The sequence below is a fragment of the Leishmania braziliensis genome, chromosome 23, assembly GCF_000002845.2.
Source record: "Leishmania braziliensis MHOM/BR/75/M2904 complete genome, chromosome 23".
Taxonomy (NCBI): Eukaryota; Euglenozoa; class Kinetoplastea; order Trypanosomatida; family Trypanosomatidae; genus Leishmania; species Leishmania braziliensis.
Genome location: NC_009315.2, coordinates 325,083 through 343,182, shown reverse-complemented (window position 1 = coordinate 343,182; position 18,100 = coordinate 325,083). Strand labels below are relative to the sequence as shown.

Below are 18,100 nucleotides of genomic sequence, written 5' to 3'. Positions count from 1 at the left end.
CCCAAGCATATGCATGCGTGTATGCACGTGTGTACCTTCCGCACTCGGCTTGCGCAATCCCACCGTCTCTTCAGCCATCACACGAAACAAGCAGCACGTGAGGCGTCTGTCCTCTTTCTGTGCTCAACAAAAGGGGGAGCACAGAGACGGAAGTAAAGGACCCTCACTTGTAGACGCACAAGCCACATATACCGCAACCGATTCGAGGCGAGAAGACCAGGGAGGACACCCGTTGCCGCTCGCTTGCTCTCTCACGCTGCTGGAGCGCACGGCGTCTGTCGCCATTCTGCACCCCGCATCTCTCATTTCTGATTCCTCCGTGTTTCTTCTCCGCTTCACTCTTCTCGCTTTCTCTTCTTCTGTTTCGAGCTTTCCGCGTCCCCCCTCTCCCCTTCTATACTTTCACTTGTATATCCAGCGCGCCCAAGCCGTTTTCTCAGGTCAGTTACCCCCCGCCCCATCCCCCCCATTTCAGAAGGTAGGGTGGGGGGGGGAGGGGGGTGAGGACGGGTGTTCGCTTCCACTTTTCCTTGTCGTGTCGTCCACCTGGTCGTCGCTCTCAGGCCCACTCTCATGTGTGTGCGTAGGCCTGCATTCATCCTTTTGCTCTCTTCTTCTTACTTTCTTCGCCATCAGCTGCCGACCTGAGTAAGTGTGCTCTCTTTTTTTTTTTTGCGCTCCTGTGTGTGTGTGCGCGTGTCTTCAACTGTCAGCGGGTCGAGTCTCTCGTCTCTCTCTCTCGAGCTTGTATACGCGTCTCCCCTTTTCACCCCCCTCATCGTGTGCTTTGTGCCTGCGTCGTGTGATCATCGCGTCTTCGCACGGCTGCGGCAGGAACGAAAAAGGCGCTATTCCCTACGCACTCGCACCTGCGCCATACGGAGGACTGCCCCCACTCCCCACGTCCCCCAAAGAATGCTGCGCAGTCTGTTCAAGTCGTGCGTCTCGTCGAGCTCGACGCCGCAGGACACTTTCAAGCGCGTGCACGCAGGTCTCGCCAACCCGCCGCTGTCGAGCAGCTCAGCCGCAGACAGCAGCGCTGCCACTTTACCACAATCCCGCATTGTCGACCCGTATCACTTCATTGTGTGTCAGCACGGTGTTCTCGGCAGCGCGGCTGACTTCGAAAACGTCATTGTCGACTTGTTTGTGAAGTATGAGGTGGGCGTGCTGGATACGACGGAGATGGTATCGGCGGCAGTAAGGTCGGAGGCTATGCATGCGGCGAAGAGAGGCATGCCTGCGCGAGGTCAACTCTCGGGGTCTACGCCGCCCATCTACAGCACAGCGGGCCCCGAGTACCGAAGCTCAGGTATTCCTCCCTCTGCGTGCGTTTCTCTCGAGTGCATTCCTGGAACCTGTGGAACCTGCCGTACCGTACTGAGTTCCCCAAGCAGCGCACCGCCCGTGTCGGGGTGCAAGATGAGCATGTCGAGTTCCACCAACGGATATGTCATGCCGAGCACCGAGCTACAGGAAGTCCCGTGGACAACAGCTGGTGCGAGGGCAGTGGCAGCACAGCAGCAACATCCACAGCCGGCAGCTTTCGTTCGCGATATCGCAGACGGTGCCGACAGTGCTTCAGGATTGCATGAGGTGGCTCCCAGCTCAAACTCGGATAATGCCTTGACCTCTGAGCAGCGGGCGCGGCGCGCCGCGTACAAGGACACCTATCGCTTGCATATTGAGTATCCAAACAACATGAAGGGGCGTCTCTACCGCAGCGGCAACTTGCAGTGCTTCTCACCGGGCAGCAATGAGTACCTCCGCACGTATGCCGGAACACAGATTTGTGCGCGCAGGATGCTGGAAGAGGTGGTCCCTGCTCTGCACACGTGGCTGGATGAGGTGGAGTCGAAGGAGCAGCAGCGCCGGGCCAACTGGGCAGTTTACGCTCGAAAAGTGGGCACAGACGACGCGGCGCGACTCTCAGCGGAGGCAGCGGCACCGCTGCCGATATGCCTCTCCTTGATGGCACACAGCTTCGGAGGCATTATTCAGCGTGAGTTTCTCTACCTTCTCCTCGTGAACCAAGCGGAGATGCGAGGAAGCTGTGCCCGCCTTTTCGACTCCATCGTGACCCTGCGCCAGAGACTGCAGCGGCTGCACGTGACCTTTGAGAATTTCCTGACTGTCGCCACGCCGCACTGTGGTGCAGGAGAGTGTCTTTGGTGGCCAATTTACTTTGGGGCCTGGTGCCTTGCTCGCATGAACCTCTGTCAGACCTATGACGAGCTCATTCTGTCTGATGTAAACCGCATCTTGCAGCGACGCCTCCTTGACGAGCCTCACCTGCGTGTCCTGCAGCTTTTCCGGCGCCGTGTGCTGTTCGCCAACACCCACCGTGACATTTTCGTCGGCTTCGGCACTTGCTCGCTCATTTTTGAGAATGTGCGCACAGACCACACCAAGTTCATCGGCGTGGTCCCCCGCATGGCGCACTGCGCTGCAGCCTTTGCGAGCGAGACGATGGAGGTGTCGAGGGCCATTCTGCTGCGCTCCTTCGAAGAGTCGGAGGAGGACGAGGCACACGGCCCCGGAAGTGATGGCTGGTGCAGCACCCAGCGCTCTGCCCCGGTGCGTGCGAGAACCTACACTCTGGATGACCTTATTTCTGTTCCCGCGCCTTCGTCAGCTGCTGCTGCCACGATGGAGCATCAGGCGTCGCACTCATCTGCAAACAAGTACCTCGACACTCCGGTGAGCGTCATGATGGGTAACTCCGATAACAGCGATTTCCTGACAGAAACCCCGCGACCACAGGCTACGTCATCGTCGGTGTTCGGTTTGACAACGTCGTCCACACCAGGGCTCTCGTCATACTCCCAGTCACCAATGCCCGACAGCACCACCGCAACAAGGAAGCAACCCTCCGCCTTCGCCGCATCGTTGACGATCGGGAGAACGGCACCGGCACGGGCTAAAGCGACGGTGCGCGTGGAGAATGTCGCTGTGCCGTGGGCTAAGCTCATCGACGGGGGCGATGACACGCCCGACAGTGCCACTGGGTCAACCACATCTGTGCCATCGACCGCCGGCTCACTGCTGCCGAGGCCGTCTTCCACACTGAGCCAGCACGGCGGCTCGATCTCGTCCTTGTCGCCTCTGAGCTATTTCATCCATGGAGGCAGCGGAGCTCCTGCATGGAGCGATTCCCGTGACCTTGATGACATAGGCTTAATGACGCCGCCGCGCTGCAGCCGCCGCGCCGTGGCATCTCTACTGTGCGATCCTCGCTGGGCCTCCGAGCACGTCCGCAACGTCGCCTTCGCTGCGCACGCCGAGGTGAGGGGGTGGCTGTGGACTTCAACGACTCCGCAGAGAGGCGAGACGTCGGTATTGGGCGAGTCGAGTGTGGATGTTGCCATGACCGCGGAGGGTGTGATGGGGTTCTCTGACTGCACATCTCTAGCCGTGCTAGCGTCGTCTCCAGCGGCGCAGTTGGGGATGTCCGGCGCAGAGGCAGATGTGCCGCAGTACCGCCGAGCCCCTCGCGCCATTGCGGCAACCCTGCGCCAAAAACTGAGCTGGCGCGTTCGAGCAATTCGGCTCAAGAGTATTCTACCATCCGGCCACGTCGCCTGTCTCGGCAACTGGGCCTTCTTCGGGCGCTCACCATCGGTGGTGCAGGCGGTCGCCGAAGAGATGCTCATCATTCTGTAACGGGCCTGCCTTCCTGGAGGAAGCGACTCCGTTCATCCAGCCCCGAGAGAAGGCGACCGGCACATGTGTGTGTGTGTGTGTGTGTGCATGTATGTGTATTGTCTCTTTCTGTATTTCGGAGGAGGAGGAGAGGGTCTCTCTCTTTTTTTCCCCTGTTGCCTAGTTTCGAAGACGGCTTGGCACTCGTCGCTGGTTGTGTTGGTATCCTTTGCTCCGGATTCCGTGAGGCATTTTACCTTCAAATGCCCACCCAAAGGTGCAGTCGCGTAAAATGAAACGAAAGGGCCCAGAGGGGAGGGATCGATGGATGCCTCCGGCGTGTGTCTGCGTGTCTGTCTCTGTGCGAGCACATGCCCACCTGTCATACTGTGCTTTCTCTTTTTTGTTTTTTTTTTTTCTCTCTTTCTCTCGCTCGTACTGTTCTTCTTTCGCTTTCGGCTTTCACTGGAGTGCGGCATCTTTGTGTTTTCTGTGCGTGTGCGTGTGTCTGCGCACGTATGGGCCTGCCGGTTGTGTGGGCGGACGCTGGTGGGTTCCTCATTCTTTCGAGCCTTTCCCTATCTTAAGGTATTCGTTTGACTACGTGCTCCTTCTCTCGCTTCACTTCTTCGACTCTCTCCTTCCTTTCCTCCTTCGCGCTTCTGCTCACTCGCAGCGCCTTCCTTCTCACTTTGGTTCTCCTTTCATTCAAGCTCGGGTCTTTTCCGCGTGTTTTCCTTTGCCACTTTTTGCCCCTTTTTTCGATTTTTTTTGTGCCTTCCCCCCTGTCTGAGTGTGTTGTTGTTGTGGCGTCACTTGCCTCTTCCCTTCTCTTCCTTTCCTTGCTTTCGCTTGATCATACCACCCTCACCTTCTCCACCTCTTCTCTCCCTCTCTCTGTGTTGTGCACACCTTTTTCCCTCTTTGCCTCTCTTTCCCCCCTCTTCTGCTTAACGTATGGGTTCTCTCACTCTAAAGGTTTAGGTGTGTGCTTTGCTTGCATGCATATATGTGATCGGCCTCTCTCTATGTGTGCGCGCTGCAGGGGCGCTGTCTGTCTTGGTTCCCCACCCTTCATCATTCTCAGCTCCTTTTCCCTCTTCCCTTTTCGCAAGTCAGCCCCCACACCTCCACATCTCCCTTCTCTCTAACTTTCACCTGCCTCTACCGCCCCCGCCACCGTACTAATCCATGTCTACACCACTGCGTCAGCCCCTTTCCTTTTCTATGTCGCTCTGACAGGCCCGCTGCCTCCCCTTCTCCGTCTTGTTCTTCTAGCGGTTCCGGTGCCAAACCATCGATTTCGTGCTTTTAGGCGGTGCCGCTGTTCGTCTTGTTTTCCAAGCGGTGTTGCATGTCTTGATCCGGCACTTCTCTCTCGCTTGCCCGTTTCTCTCTCTCTCTCCCTCTTCCGCTCCAAGCTGGTAGAGGACATCCACGCACCTACGCGGGTACCTCTCTTTGGCTTAGAGAAGGAAAAGGCAAAGCATGAACACTTGCATGCGAAGGAGGAGAGAGAGAGAGGGAGCGGTGTTTGCGTGGCATTGGTGAGCATGCGCGAGGTGCAGCGGGGCGCGCGTCGTGCTATGTATGCTTACGTGCGTGTCTCCTTCAATCCCCACGCTTCCACACCATCCTTCCTTGTCGTCGTTGTCCCACAAATATCGCCCCCTTTTCTCCTTTTCTTTGCGTGCCCTTTTCTCCCTCTGTTCCCTCGTTTTATAGCCCCCATTTGCCCTCCTATGTGAATACACGCCCATCATCATCGCCCCCCCTCCCTCCCTCCCTCCCTCCCTCCCTCTCCCTTTATCGATACTCTACTTCCTCTTCAACGTATCGATTTTATGGCTCGCCTTTCGTTTGGTGCCTTTTTTTGCTTCGCTTTTCCGCTAAAGAGGGGCTCTCTTGCGCTCGTGATGGTGTATGATGCGAGCCACATCTTTGTTCTCTGTGCGACTTCGTGCTCATCTTCGCTGGTGGCACTCTCTTCGACGTTCCCCCCTCTTTCTCTAAGCATCTCGCGTGGGCGCTGTTGTCACGTCGTTGTCTTTGGAATATCTTTTTCTTCGCCGACCTTTCTCGTTTGGCTTTCTCGAGCTTTCACCTGCCCGTACATCATCTTGTGTATACAAGCTGTCTGTGTGTCTGTGCATGGAATGCCCTTCCCGCCTGGGGTTGCGAGAGGGGCGGGTGAGTGTGCATGAGCGAGGGCTGGCCGTCGAAGACACTCTACCTCACGCTCTCCCTCTCTGGCTCCCCTCTTCTACGGCCCACTGAGGGGTGCACACGCCCACGCATGCACGACTCTTTTTTTTTCAATTTGTTGCGTTTTACATCGTCGCCCAGGTGCGTTTCGCAGAAGGCCATGTAGAGGGTCAACGCGCGCGAACGCGTTGGGAAGAACGGCACGCACCTTTTCCTCGACGCGAAGCGAAAAAAGAGACAGATATGGCAACAAGCACGTAAGCCGCGGGAGTGGCACGTTTAAGCGCACCGAGGCATCTACGTAGGCGCGGGCATATAGCCCGCATCGCGCAAGGCTACGGCATGAGCGTCTTTCTCAGAAGAGACGGCGGCGTATCAAGCGAAAGGGACCTCAGCACTTCGCTAACAGCCCCAGAAAGGGAGGGGCGTGCGAAGGCAATGCAACACAGGAGGTGGCTTCCGGAATGGGGTACCTGCGAAGTCTGTACTCGTGAATGCACACCATGCTACCTCCTTCTCTCTCCCCTTTCACCGCTCTTGTCTCACGTATGGGTGTTCTTGCTCGTTACTGCAGTGGGCCTTTTCTTGCGCATGTCTTTTTGTTGGTCATCTTCCACCAACCCCCCTGTCGTTTTCTCGCCAACAACCGTACCCACACTCACATGCACTCTCACCATGCACCTAGGTTTATGTGATGCAGAAGCGAAGGACTTTGCGACGCTTTCTTCCTCGTCCTGCGATACACCTCTTTCTCGAGCATTCCCAAGTACTGAAAAGGGAAAGTCGGAACACAAGCCGCAGCAGCCTTCCCCTCACTATACGCACATAGTGAGCGAAGTGATCCTCATTTTCTTTTCTTCACCGTCCCCTTTTCCCTCTCTTTTCACTCTTCTTGCATCATGCAATATCCCTTACCTTTCCCCCACGGGTTTCAGTTTACGAGCTTTGCCGTGATTCCCCGTTGTCTCTTGTGTGGCTATCGATCACGCAAGGCTCACGTGCGTGCGTTGCTGTTTCAACCTCTCTTCTTACGGCAAAGTTGTAGCGTGCGAACAGGCACTTGATTTTTGATTTGTTTTCGTGCAGCGGACCTCGCTGCGGGTGTCGAGACGCACTTTCGAGTTTTCTCATTATTTTCTCTCCCTTCGGTGAACCGTCGTGTGGCTTCTCTGTGCTGCACCTCTCTATCGCACCATTTTCTATTCTTTGTGTGCCACCTGCGTTTTCCCCTCCTCTCACCGCCTAGTCCCTCTTCCCTTTCGCCCTCCCCCCTCATCTCTCGCCGAGTCGACGGTCCTTGCACAGTGAATGCTAACGAGGAGCTCTTGCCCCCCTCCCACCCTTACCTCTTCTCCCCCCCCTTAGCCAGTAAGGCGCGTATGCACCAGCTGCTGTGGCAAGCGGAGCACGTTGCCCCTTCCCTGTTGGCGCTTTTCGCTCACCGCTGTGCGCATTTCAGGGGACGCGGCGGTGTGACGAGATCGGGGGCGGTCTCGCTGTCTTTCTCCAACGACGGTGATGCCATTGCTCCCCCCTGGCAGCTTTACTTCTAGCTTGCCTTTCCTCTGAGAAAGGGTCCCAGTGGGCTTATGGCTCCTTCTCTACTGTGGTTTCCGCTGTCCGGGGCCTCCAGAGTAAGTGTCCCGCACCACCGGATGCCCTTTATGCCCCCACGCGGCGCGGCAGGGCGCTGGAAGGGCAGGTGGCTGCGCGCCCTCGTCAGCACGCAGGTGCGACATATGCGCCTAGCGATGCTCTTGTACACGGGGTGCGCTCCCTTCCTGCAGGCACGGCTTCGGTGCACGCGCGCCCGGAGGCTGGATCGAGTGCGGCGAATGCGCTGACCCGCTCGCGGCCTCGGTGTAACGGTGTCTTCTTCGATCTTTCTGTCCCCCATTCCACCACCACCACCTCTCTCTCTGTCTCTCTCACGCTGGCGAAGGAGAGGAAGTGATCACATTCACCCAGCGTGCGTATTGTACGCCTCAGGCACGCACGAAGTTGCCCCCTTTCTTTATCGTCATCAGCGGTTTCTCTCCGTAGCGCTCTGCTTTGTTTTCGTTTTCGAGGGGCCTCAAATGCCTCTTCCCTTTGTTTTCCTCAACTGTGGTAGTCTTTCTCTTTCACTCTCCCCACCTGTGCTGGTGTGGTGACCCTATCCGTTCGGCGACTCACACAACTGCCTTGCCTGCCAAACACCTACACTCTGCTGTTTCGCCTTCTCCATTCATTCACTGTTGTGTGCAGTTGTCTTCATCGTCCTTCACCCCTTTCTGCTTCTTTGCATTCACGTGTGCGTCGTATCAGCTGCTGTTGCTCTGCTCACTTCCATCACCATCCCTCACACGCTCAACGGATCTTCCCCCTCTCTCTCTCTCCTTTGCGGTGGCTCTGGTGCTCGTATACTGGCCGAATCTGCTTTTTATATTGCTGATTGCGAAATATGTGGGCGACACTGCCGCCTGTAGTGTCTGTCGTCACCGCCGCTGATGAGCTTACCGGCGTGTCTGTGGCGGCACACACGTCTGGCATGCTGTGTGAGTCGAACACTGGCAGCTGCCCGCCCTTCACCACGGCCGCTACGCGGCGTAGCAGACCTTACACCGTTGATGCGTCCCCTGTAATGAGCCCATGCAATGCAAGCTTAGTCTCTGACGAGCATTCTGCGTCGTTGAATGGCTCTCAGAGTGGGTACTTTCATCACACTGCGTTCCCGCCAGCGGCGGTCGGCGACGGCGCCGCCTGTGAGACCGCTGCGCCCGTAGCACCGTCAACGGTGGGTCGACCTTGGAGTAGGCTGGCTCCTCTGGGCTCCCCGGATGCGACTCCTCCGCTGCGGCAGCTCCACCTTGAACGTAGTTCTTTTTCGCCTCTAGCATCTCCGCGGCCTGTGGAGGCACCGACGCCAGCACCGTCGTCACCGGCGGCGGACTTCATTTCGGAGTCGCTGACGTCCCGACGTGCCGCCGCTTTCCCTGCGAAGGGCGTGCCTGACTGCAGCCTGAGCAGAAGCCCCGGTGCTTATCTGTCGATGAGCGTCGTCCCAGTAGACACACGGCCGTCGCCCACTCTGGTCTCCCCATGTGCGTCCAGTTTTCACCTGGTGCAACCGTCTTTCTGCACCTTCGAGCAAACCGTGGTGGCTGCGGCAGCGAAAAACCCTGCGCGTGGCGCCGCGTACGTATCCGCAGTGATGCGGCCCTCGGAGTCACTGTGCGCTGCCCCAAAGTCAACACCGCCGCCAACCAGTAGCGATGCCATGGTGGGATTGGGGCACCCCGCGCCAACGGGAGCAGCTGGCAGTCCTAACGCCACCTACATGGCTGTGAATTCCTTTCAAGGCTGGTCGAAGGTTCCGCTCACTGCGCCTGTGCCAACTATTGCTGCGGGCGACGTTGGCGCGCCGCCGGGGGCCGTGATCGAGTCCGAGGCTCAGAATAATCAGGCTCTTGTGCCTCTTGTCTGTCCGCCCTGCCCCACACCGGAGCCACACGCTTCAGCTATCGTCAACGGCGGCGCGCTCAAACATTCGTCAACGCCTGTCAGTCCCCTTTTGAACGCGCGAGGCAGCACAGTCTGTCCGGCCAGCGTCAGTGCCGCTCTTCGAACGTCGTTTTCCATGACGCCTGTGTGCTTGAGCTGTTCGCCTCCAAGGCACCAAGGTGAAGGTCTGCTCTCTCACAGCCGTCATGCGCCGCCACCATCGGTGTGGGGGGTGGGTGGCGCATCGCTCAACAGTACCGGGACGGCATTTACTGTCGCTACTGCGGGAGGTATGACAGCTTTGTCCCCGCAGACACCACCGCAGATTCAGCACTTTGCCTCCGCCAAGCTTAGCAGTAGCGGCAGCACCAATACCAGCATTGGCGACGTGGGCCACGTGCACTTTCAGGCACTGGGCCAGCCACATTCCCCCCCATCGCTTCACTCCCCAAGTCCGAGGCTTTCTTCACATCCCAGCGTCGGCGCTAGGACGTCGCCGACGCAGCCGGACGACTCGTTTATCTCTATCACGTTGCCAAATCACAACCAAAGCTTTTACACGGGCACCGCCGGCAGAGACAGCTTGCACCGTAGCTTTCTTTTTCCCTTGAATTCACCAGGGGTCACAGCAGTAGCCGCCGGCGGCGTTGCCTACAGCGTGAGCGACGCCGGACCGTCCCTGGAGGCCGGCTCTATCCTGGTGGACCCCTTTTGCTCGCCAGCGCTCTTCGAGCTACCGGAGCTTCAGCCTGCCTCACAGCAGCTGCAAGGTCCCCAACCGTCACATCAGCCGCACCCACAGCTACAGCAACCGCTACTAATCACGCCCACCGCAGCGGCAGCGTTGTCGCCTCCAGGGCCTCACCTTACCGTCTTTTCGCGGAGTCCTCAGCTGGCTTCGCTCGATGAGGCGCTGCAACCGTACGCGTCGGCCAGGGACAGGTGCAGCAGCCTAAGCCAGTCCCCAGCCCTGCTGCAGCTATCCACCTGTGATTTGCAGTCGTCGTCCGTGGCTGCTGCTGCGGAGGCGAGTCGTAACGAGTCCGTCAGGAACACTTCCTTTTTCTCCCCCACGGTGGCAAACTTGCAGTGGCGGTGCCGATTTGGGGAGTCTCTGTCTGGTTCTGAGAAGACGCTTGCCTTCCCCGATAGACGTTTGCAGATGACAGGAAGCAGTGCTGCCTCTGCTGCTGCTGGTTGTAGGCGTGATGGTGCCAGCGCGAAGCCGTCGTCGATGTCAATTTCTAACTCCAAGCTGACACCTCGACCTGCGTACATCGTCGAGTGGGAGCAGAGCCTTATTGCCTTCCAGAATCGCGCGGAGAGTTACTATACCTTCAAGAACACTTGCACCGAGACATATTTGACACTCATCGAACACAATGTGGACCGTTTCCTTGTGTGCTACTTCAGCGGTGGAGTTATCAGACCGGAGAAGTCGCTACAGGAAGCGTTGACGAGCCAATCTGGACCCGCCGTCAGCACTGCCGCTCATGTTCTCGGCTGGACCAATGCTGGCCGTTCGACTGCGAAGGAGCCGAGCGCTTCTGTGGCTGGCGGTGGTGGTATTCAGAAAATGCTACCGGGCAGCAAGACACTGCTGAGGCTGGGCGAGACCGGGTCGAAGTGGCTGACGAAGATAGGCGCAAACCTGCGGCGGACGGCTGAGACCCCAACACCGGTGTCCAGAGAGTCGCAGACGCCTCTCATGAGTGCTGGCCCTGCCAGCCGGGCCACGGTTACCTCTGCTGACGCAGTAGTGTCGCCGCAGCGGTGTCTGGGAGAGGACTCCTCGGATTGCGGCACCGCATCGATGACTGTTGGTGCGGCGGGGGCGGGGGTGGCCGCGATGGGGGGTGGGGTGCTGGGGCCCACCTGTACAGGCCCGTGTGACACGGACCCATTCGGCGCGCACATGACCCCCAACACTGTTCCAGGGTGGCCGACCTTGCCTGAAACCCGCGACTCGATTCCGTCGACTAGCACAAACCGACCGCCACTCCCCCCACAGCAACACACCGAGCTGACCGCAGACACGTGCTCCACTGCTCCCACAAACGACATGGCATTTCTGGAGCCCGTTACCGCTGAGGAAGCCGAGATGCAGTGCCTGCGCCAGCTCGGCCCTTACGTGGCCAACGTGGTCCCAGAGACGTTCATGGATGCGCGGCCGTGCGACGGCGTTCTAGATCAGGTGCGCCGCAACTACGCCATTCTCTTGCACACTCTGCAGCACGTCTTCCTCAACCCCGACGGTCGCAGTAGGCGAGCTGCTGACACTTCCTTGCCTCGCGTGGACCAGGCCCCGTCGTCGCCGGCCGCCCTTACGCAAACGCCTTTGCCGACGGCAGCCACCGGGTTGGTAGGCTCTTCCCATTCTACAGCGATGGATGGGCTTATTTCCCAGCGCATTCGTCAAGGGCTGCTGCTGCCCACTATTCAGGCCACCTGGCGGGACTACTTGACTCCTCTTGAGTGCAAGGCACAGGAGCTGGTGCAGATCGCCAAGACAATCATTGGCCCTATCCTGGGAGAGCTGCAAGCACCGTGTGACACGAGTGCCACTTGTAGTGCGGCGGCTGTGTCACTGTCAGCTCCAGTGAGCCCTGTAAGGGACCTGCCGTGTGACTTGCCGGCCGCCGTCACCACCCTCGCGGAGGGGACAAGTGTTCTCGCCAACGCAACGACGAACACCGATCGATCTGCTCGCGAAACCCTGCGAGCCTCGTGGGTAGACCCCGTCAGTCGACTGATCCGACTTCTCGGAGGTGACGAGGAGTATCTTGCTACCATACACAGGATGGACGACGAGTTCGTCGAGAACGGCAAAGCGTGGCAGGAGTGCAGTGCGCAGATGCGACTGCCCAACATGGCGCTCAGCGACTACGTGCCCGTGTACGGGTTAGTACTCTCACGACTCCATCGACTAGAGATGGAGCACCGTACCGTGCTGGAGCTGTGGGGCGGCAGTGCAGCTGGTACTCAACGTCGCACGTACGTATAGTGGCTGTATGTGTCTCTCTGTGTTTTCGCGATTGGGCCGTGATGGTGGTGGCAGCAACGACACGGAGCGTCACAGCTAGCAGGAAATGCACATTGAAAGGCTGTACGTGTGTCCTCTCTTGCGTGTAGGGCAGAGGCGTGCTTCCTCGTGAGCAGACTTACCAACAACTTAGCAGGAGCATGTCGGCGACAGAGGCAACAGGGCAACCGCAGTAACAGCAAAACAGAGCGCAGGTGCTCCTTCTTGGCGAGCGGCGCTGAGTGCGGCTGTTTGGTGCTTCTCATTTCCCCCTGTTTCTCCTACTCGTGCGCCACGACACGCTGTCCCATCCGGCTCACTTCGCCTTTAGAGTCACAACGACAGAAGAAGAAAGCAAAACGCAGCAGCGACGAGCCGCCTGTAATGATCAACAGGGATCCCTGGGCTTACACGAAGGAATGCGAATGAGCCCACGCACTGCACGTGCCCAATGCGTATGGCTCTCTTTGAGCTGAGAGACAAGGAGGAGGGCAGGGGAGGGGGGACGCACGCTTTCGGTAGAGCGGGCCGCGCTGTCGTTGTGGCATCACCGACGCCTAACTTCTCTTTCTTCTTTTCTCTCTTTTTTTCTTTCGATTTCCTTTGCTCCGTCCCTCTTCGCCTTTTGTGCGTTCACTTCCCTATACGCCGCTGCGTCGTCGCACTTCCCTCACACGACACGGTGCGCTTGCGGGGGAGGGGAGGGGAGGGGAAGAAAGAGAGTCACTGCCTTCTCTTCTCATCAGCCGCAGCATTCCATTCACACTCTCCACCACATCCAACTCACGTCGTCTCCTGCGCTCGGGAAGACGGTGCGCCGCCGGTGACGAGAACACATCACTCTTCTTTCGCGTTTTTTTTTTGTTGTTGTTGTTTTCGCGAAGCGGGGGGGAGAGAGGGATTCCCAGGAAAATGCTTCACTGCTCGCTGTGGTTGTGCCGGCCGGGGACACCGCTTCTCCTTAGCATGCCCTTGCTTGCTTCTCACACCGGCCATGGGCGGCCGCGCACGTGGAAGCAGCCAGATGTCCGCGAGCTGCACAACCCCCCCACGCTTCACCGACTTCACGGAATACTGCAACTCGCCCAACGTAGCTTGCCGGACCCGGCAAGCCACCGGCGGGGGCACACATACGTGGCCAATGCGCAAGGGTCGCTGCTGTCGCGTCCTGGTGGGCGCGTCTCGCGCTTGTCAGACCCGAGGGCCACGTTTCACTATAAGAGGCGTGCAGGGCGGCCACTGCGGTTGAACATGCAGGCATTTCGTAAGCATTATAACTCTTCCTAGGAGCTGCAGCATGCGCGCCTGTGTATTACTGGGTTTACATCTGCCAACTTGCGCTGTAATTCATGAGCTCACCGACTTTAATCTTTTCTGTTTCCGCCTGGTGATTTACTCACTTCCAGTACCCGACCAGTCCCACGTATCCCCCGTGTCCCCTCCTCGTGCGTGCGTTCCCGCCTCCCACAGGTCTTCCTCGACCGTATTCCCCCATTCCCCCTCCGGCACTTGCTCTTGTTCCTCCCCACTGCAGCTTTGTCACCCACACGCGTTCTCTATGGAAGGAGACAAAGGGTGGGTGACGAAAAATGACAGCATACAGCAGGCAAAGCCGCGGCGCCTTCACCAGCAGCACATGAAGAGTACAACGGGCGGTGTGCTGAGCCACCCTTTTTCCTCCAATAGTCGAAGAGAGCAAACACAAGCCTGTGCACTTGTGTGTGTACAAGTGGCTGCCCCACGTTCTGTTGTTCCGTGTCATGGTCCGCGGTGACTCTATTGCATGGCTAGTTGCCCCACTACTCCATCTCTTGCTATCCATGTTCTCTTCCTCCCATCCTCTACCGCCCCCTGGACCCCCCCCCCCATGTTCTTCCCACACTCCTTTTCGACTAGAACACCAAGCGAAGCAAAAGTCAAACACGCAAACAAAGTAAAGTAAAGCACACAAGGCATCCCCCTAACACAGTCGTCGTCACGTTTCACTACCCCCCCCCTTCTCCTCCTCCTCCTCCTCCTTTTCCTCCGCCTTCCTTGTGCCTTAATCCTCTCGTTCTTTCTCGGTATCACACATCGCCATCGCGGCCGAACCGCTTTCCCCCCATTTCCTCAAGTTTGCCTACTCTGTCTATCTGTCTCTCTCTCGCTCCCCCCTCTTCCTCGCTTCCCTTGTTAGTCACACATTAACTCCTCCCTCTTCCTCGTATAGAGAACTCCCTCCCCTTCTCCCACGTCCACTCAACGGGCGCATGTTTGAGCAGCGCGCTCTCTCTTTCTCTCGCTCTCGTCCACTTTTACTTTCATTTTCTCCCCTCCCCCATGCCATAGAGGCAAAGCATACAAAGACGAATAAGCAAGCATTTCTCCACAAAAGAGATCCCCGACGCAACAGCGCCAGCACACAGACAAGCACGTACTCAACCACGTAGCCCTCTCTCTCTTTTCCCCCTCCCCCCCTTTTTTCTGCTTGTTCTGCGCCGCGTTCTTCTTGGTCTCTCTCTCTATAGCGCGTGTGCCTTCATTCATACTTCTCACGCCTTTTTTTTTTCTTCTCTTCGCTTGTTAGACTGTTCTCTACCCCCCCCCCCCCCCTCCACACACACACACACACAAACTCACGCAACATGCTCCGTCGCTTGTCTTTGTCTGCGCTCGTGCCGCGCTTGGCCGCTGGTGTCGTAGTCACCACTGCTGATCGCACCATTGTTGTCTTCAGCCAGCAGCACCACATTCTGGAAAGCAACCAGCGGGCGCGCAACAGCCCTAGTAACGTGTGGGTCGAGGACTGGGAGGTGGATCGCCTAGGCATGAAGCCGGAGTCAGGTGCGCTGCCCACGCAGCTGGTTTTGGATAAGCAGCTGGAGCTGTTCAACTTCGACCAGCTCCTCTCGCCCCCAGAGGTGATGGAGGCGCCTAAGCACAGCAGCTACAGCAGCCGCAAGGTCTACGGTGAGCGGCTGCAGTTCGAGCTGAACGACCGCGCGCAGCGGCACAGCTACCAAAGCAAATGGTGGATCACCCGTGGCCAGGCGTACAAGGAGAACCTGCAGTTTAAGGCCAACGCGCGGTCGAGCATCCTCTTGACCAAGTCGCAGATCAAGCTCTTTCACTCCAGCCAGCTCAGCGGCGGCGACGCCCTCCAGCAGTACCCCGTTAGTGGTGGCAGTCGTCGTGTGTACAGCAAGAAGGGAGATATATTCCAGCTTCTGCAGGACCACATCAAGTCGAACGACTTCAACAGCGGCCTGTACTTCACCCGCCGTCAGATAGAGTTCTTTAAGCTCTCTCCGCTGCCGGATCAGGTGCCAGTGGTGCAGGAAGCCTTAACGGGTGACCGTCATCTTATCTACAATGTGGACCAGCTGGAGGACCCGCACCTGGCACTGAAGACACTGCAGCGTGCACCGGTGAATGTGCCGACTTTTCTGCTCTCTGGGGAGCCGATCATGTCAGAAAACACCAAGAAGTTCCCGAAGACGTTCCGCAGCAACTTCTGGCTGACCGGGCGTGATGCCGAGCTTTACCAGTGGCCCATCAGAGAGAGCGAAAAACGCCGCGGTGTGCCGTTCAGCAGTGGGACCTCGTCCCCGGTTCAGTACGAGCTGTTCAATGTGGAGCAGCTGTCGAACCCCGATGAGGCGTTTGCACGCGCGGGCTTGTTCATCCAGTAGTGAGAAGACACTGAGAAAAGGAGAAAAAGGGAAATTGAGCTGGATTAGGTGTGTGTGTGTGGGGGGTGAATATGCTCTGTGTGATGAAGCTACAAGGGGATAAGGATGTGCGAGCAAGGTTGGTGCGGTGCGCACATACTCTGCCGCTCTTCTTTCCCCCCTTGAGGACTTTCAGCATTAATTTTTGTTTTGTTCTCCACACCCTTCTTCGCTGCTTTGTTTTGGATGTGAGTGTTTGTGCTGATATGTGTTTCTTTTCCTCTTTCCCTCGGCATCCCGTTGCTCGTGCCTGTGTGTCTCTCTGGGGATGGGGGATATGGTTATTATAGATGCTACTGTTGAGCCGGCACCTTCACACACGAACACATGCGCACACAAAAGAACGAAAATGGTGGCGGCTGTCTTTTCTTTCTCCGCGTCTCTGTTTCGGTGCATGTGTGCGAGTTTGTGGATGCGCTTCGGACACATTTCGCAGCCACAGTGGAGTTGTGATTGCAGTTTTCTGCATTTTTCTTTTCTTCCTTTTGTTCGTGGGACGATGTTGACTCCCTTGTCAAGCCTGCAATGTGCGACATCATAGAGAAGCAGGACGAAGCTCAATCAGAGCCCCACAGGAGGCGAGCTTTAAAGATACGCAAGGCGTACAACGTTGACGAGAGGAACGAGGAAATGGAAGAGAGGCGGTGGTCGTGGGCGGGGATGTACTCCAGGCATGACCAAAGTACGAAAAAAAAAATGACAGCTTTGAACGAGGAGGAGGGGTGGGGTGGGGGGAGGACGATGAGTCAGGTGCACGGGAGACAACAGCCGCCCGTTTTCTCCTCTCTTCTCCTCCTCCACCTCCTCCGTGGTGTAGTACTGTGCTGTTAGATGCTACATCGCCGCTACCTTCACCCCCTCCCTCTGTTCTTCCTTCTCTTTTCAATCTACTCCAGCCTGCATTCTCCTTCTCTGTTGGTCTTCGGCTCTCAGCGGTGCCCGAGCACACAAGTGGGTTTGCGCGCTCGGGCATTTGCTTATCGTTTCTTTTTTTTTTTCTGTCGTTGTGAAGGCGCACGCGCACGTGTGTGTGTGTGTGTCTCTCTCTGAGCATCTGTGTCCTTCACTCAATGACGTTCTCGTTTTTTGCTGGTTCTTCTGGGTTTCTGTGGAGTGTGGTGAGCGGCAGAGGAGGAGACCGCACCCCAGTTAAGAGTCAGCACTCCCCCTACCCCTTCAGGAAGATGCGAGGGTCACCAAGACGGGGAAGGAGGAGGAGATAGAAAGAGCACTGATAACGCACTTGTGTAGGGTACTTTGCGACTCAGGAGCTGTGCGTTAACGAATTTTCTTTTTCGTTGGAGGAAGGAGGGATCTCCGGACATGAGAGTAGAACGTGCCTTCTTCATCATGATAGAGTATCCGTCGTGCACGGCTGTGGTGCACATTTGTGGGTGTTTTGTGAGTACTGTGACGGTCTCTCGTTTGCCGTGTATTGTCAGTGATGGTGGGGAAGACTAACCCCATACCATACCTGAGGTGCACCTTCACTGAGCCTGTCATATTACGTCTACCACGCTGATAGCATGAGTACAGTGCAAATGCTCTCATTGCTGAAATGGAACCGTGTACACTAAATGCCGATCGATACCCGTGAGAATCCAAACAGGAGTGCCTGTAGAGGAGGAAGCACACGTTCTAGACGGAGACCATGAGTACCACCGTCACCAAGTCTACCTAATGCCCCCGCTGATCAGGGCGAGCTGAAATAACAAGACTTTCTCACCTTCGCAATTGACCAAGCGATCTCAATTCTACGTTTTAAAACGATAATACTGTGGACCTTCCTCCCGGCTATTGCCGTAACGCCTTAGTCCGATTTATCAAGATCACCCTATATCCTTAGTTTCTGGAACTATTCTCTAGAACCCTTCGCCATATACCAAAACTGATATATGATATATCACAATGATTTGCTACACATTTATACATTTTATAAATAGCATCCCTTTCTATTCGTACTGTATATCGTCATAACTTTCTACCACCCAACCTTATATACATTAATACGCACAATCATCTACCTGCTCGTACTACT

General features: G+C 57.1%; 3 protein-coding genes across 3 annotated transcripts; all 3 read left to right on the top strand.

Moving 5' to 3' along the window:
* Positions 1 to 915: 915 nt before the first annotated feature.
* On the top strand, positions 916 to 3,663 carry LBRM_23_0870 (conserved hypothetical protein; the record flags this gene model as incomplete). Its single annotated transcript, XM_001565109.1, has 1 exon — positions 916 to 3,663. The coding sequence occupies one exon, from the start codon at positions 916 to 918 to the stop codon at positions 3,661 to 3,663; it is 2,748 nt and encodes a 915-aa protein (XP_001565159.1).
* A 4,627-nt stretch (positions 3,664 to 8,290) lies between these two features.
* Positions 8,291 to 12,334, top strand: LBRM_23_0860 (conserved hypothetical protein; the record flags this gene model as incomplete). Its single annotated transcript, XM_001565108.2, has 1 exon — positions 8,291 to 12,334. One exon carries the CDS (start codon positions 8,291 to 8,293, stop codon positions 12,332 to 12,334), a length of 4,044 nt encoding a protein of 1,347 aa, XP_001565158.2.
* Positions 12,335 to 14,976: 2,642 nt separating this feature from the next.
* LBRM_23_0850 (putative mitochondrial RNA binding protein) lies at positions 14,977 to 16,023 on the top strand (the record flags this gene model as incomplete). The annotated part of the gene is made up of 1 exon (XM_001565107.1): positions 14,977 to 16,023. One exon carries the CDS (start codon positions 14,977 to 14,979, stop codon positions 16,021 to 16,023), a length of 1,047 nt encoding a protein of 348 aa, XP_001565157.1.
* Between the last annotated feature and the right edge of the window lie 2,077 nt (positions 16,024 to 18,100).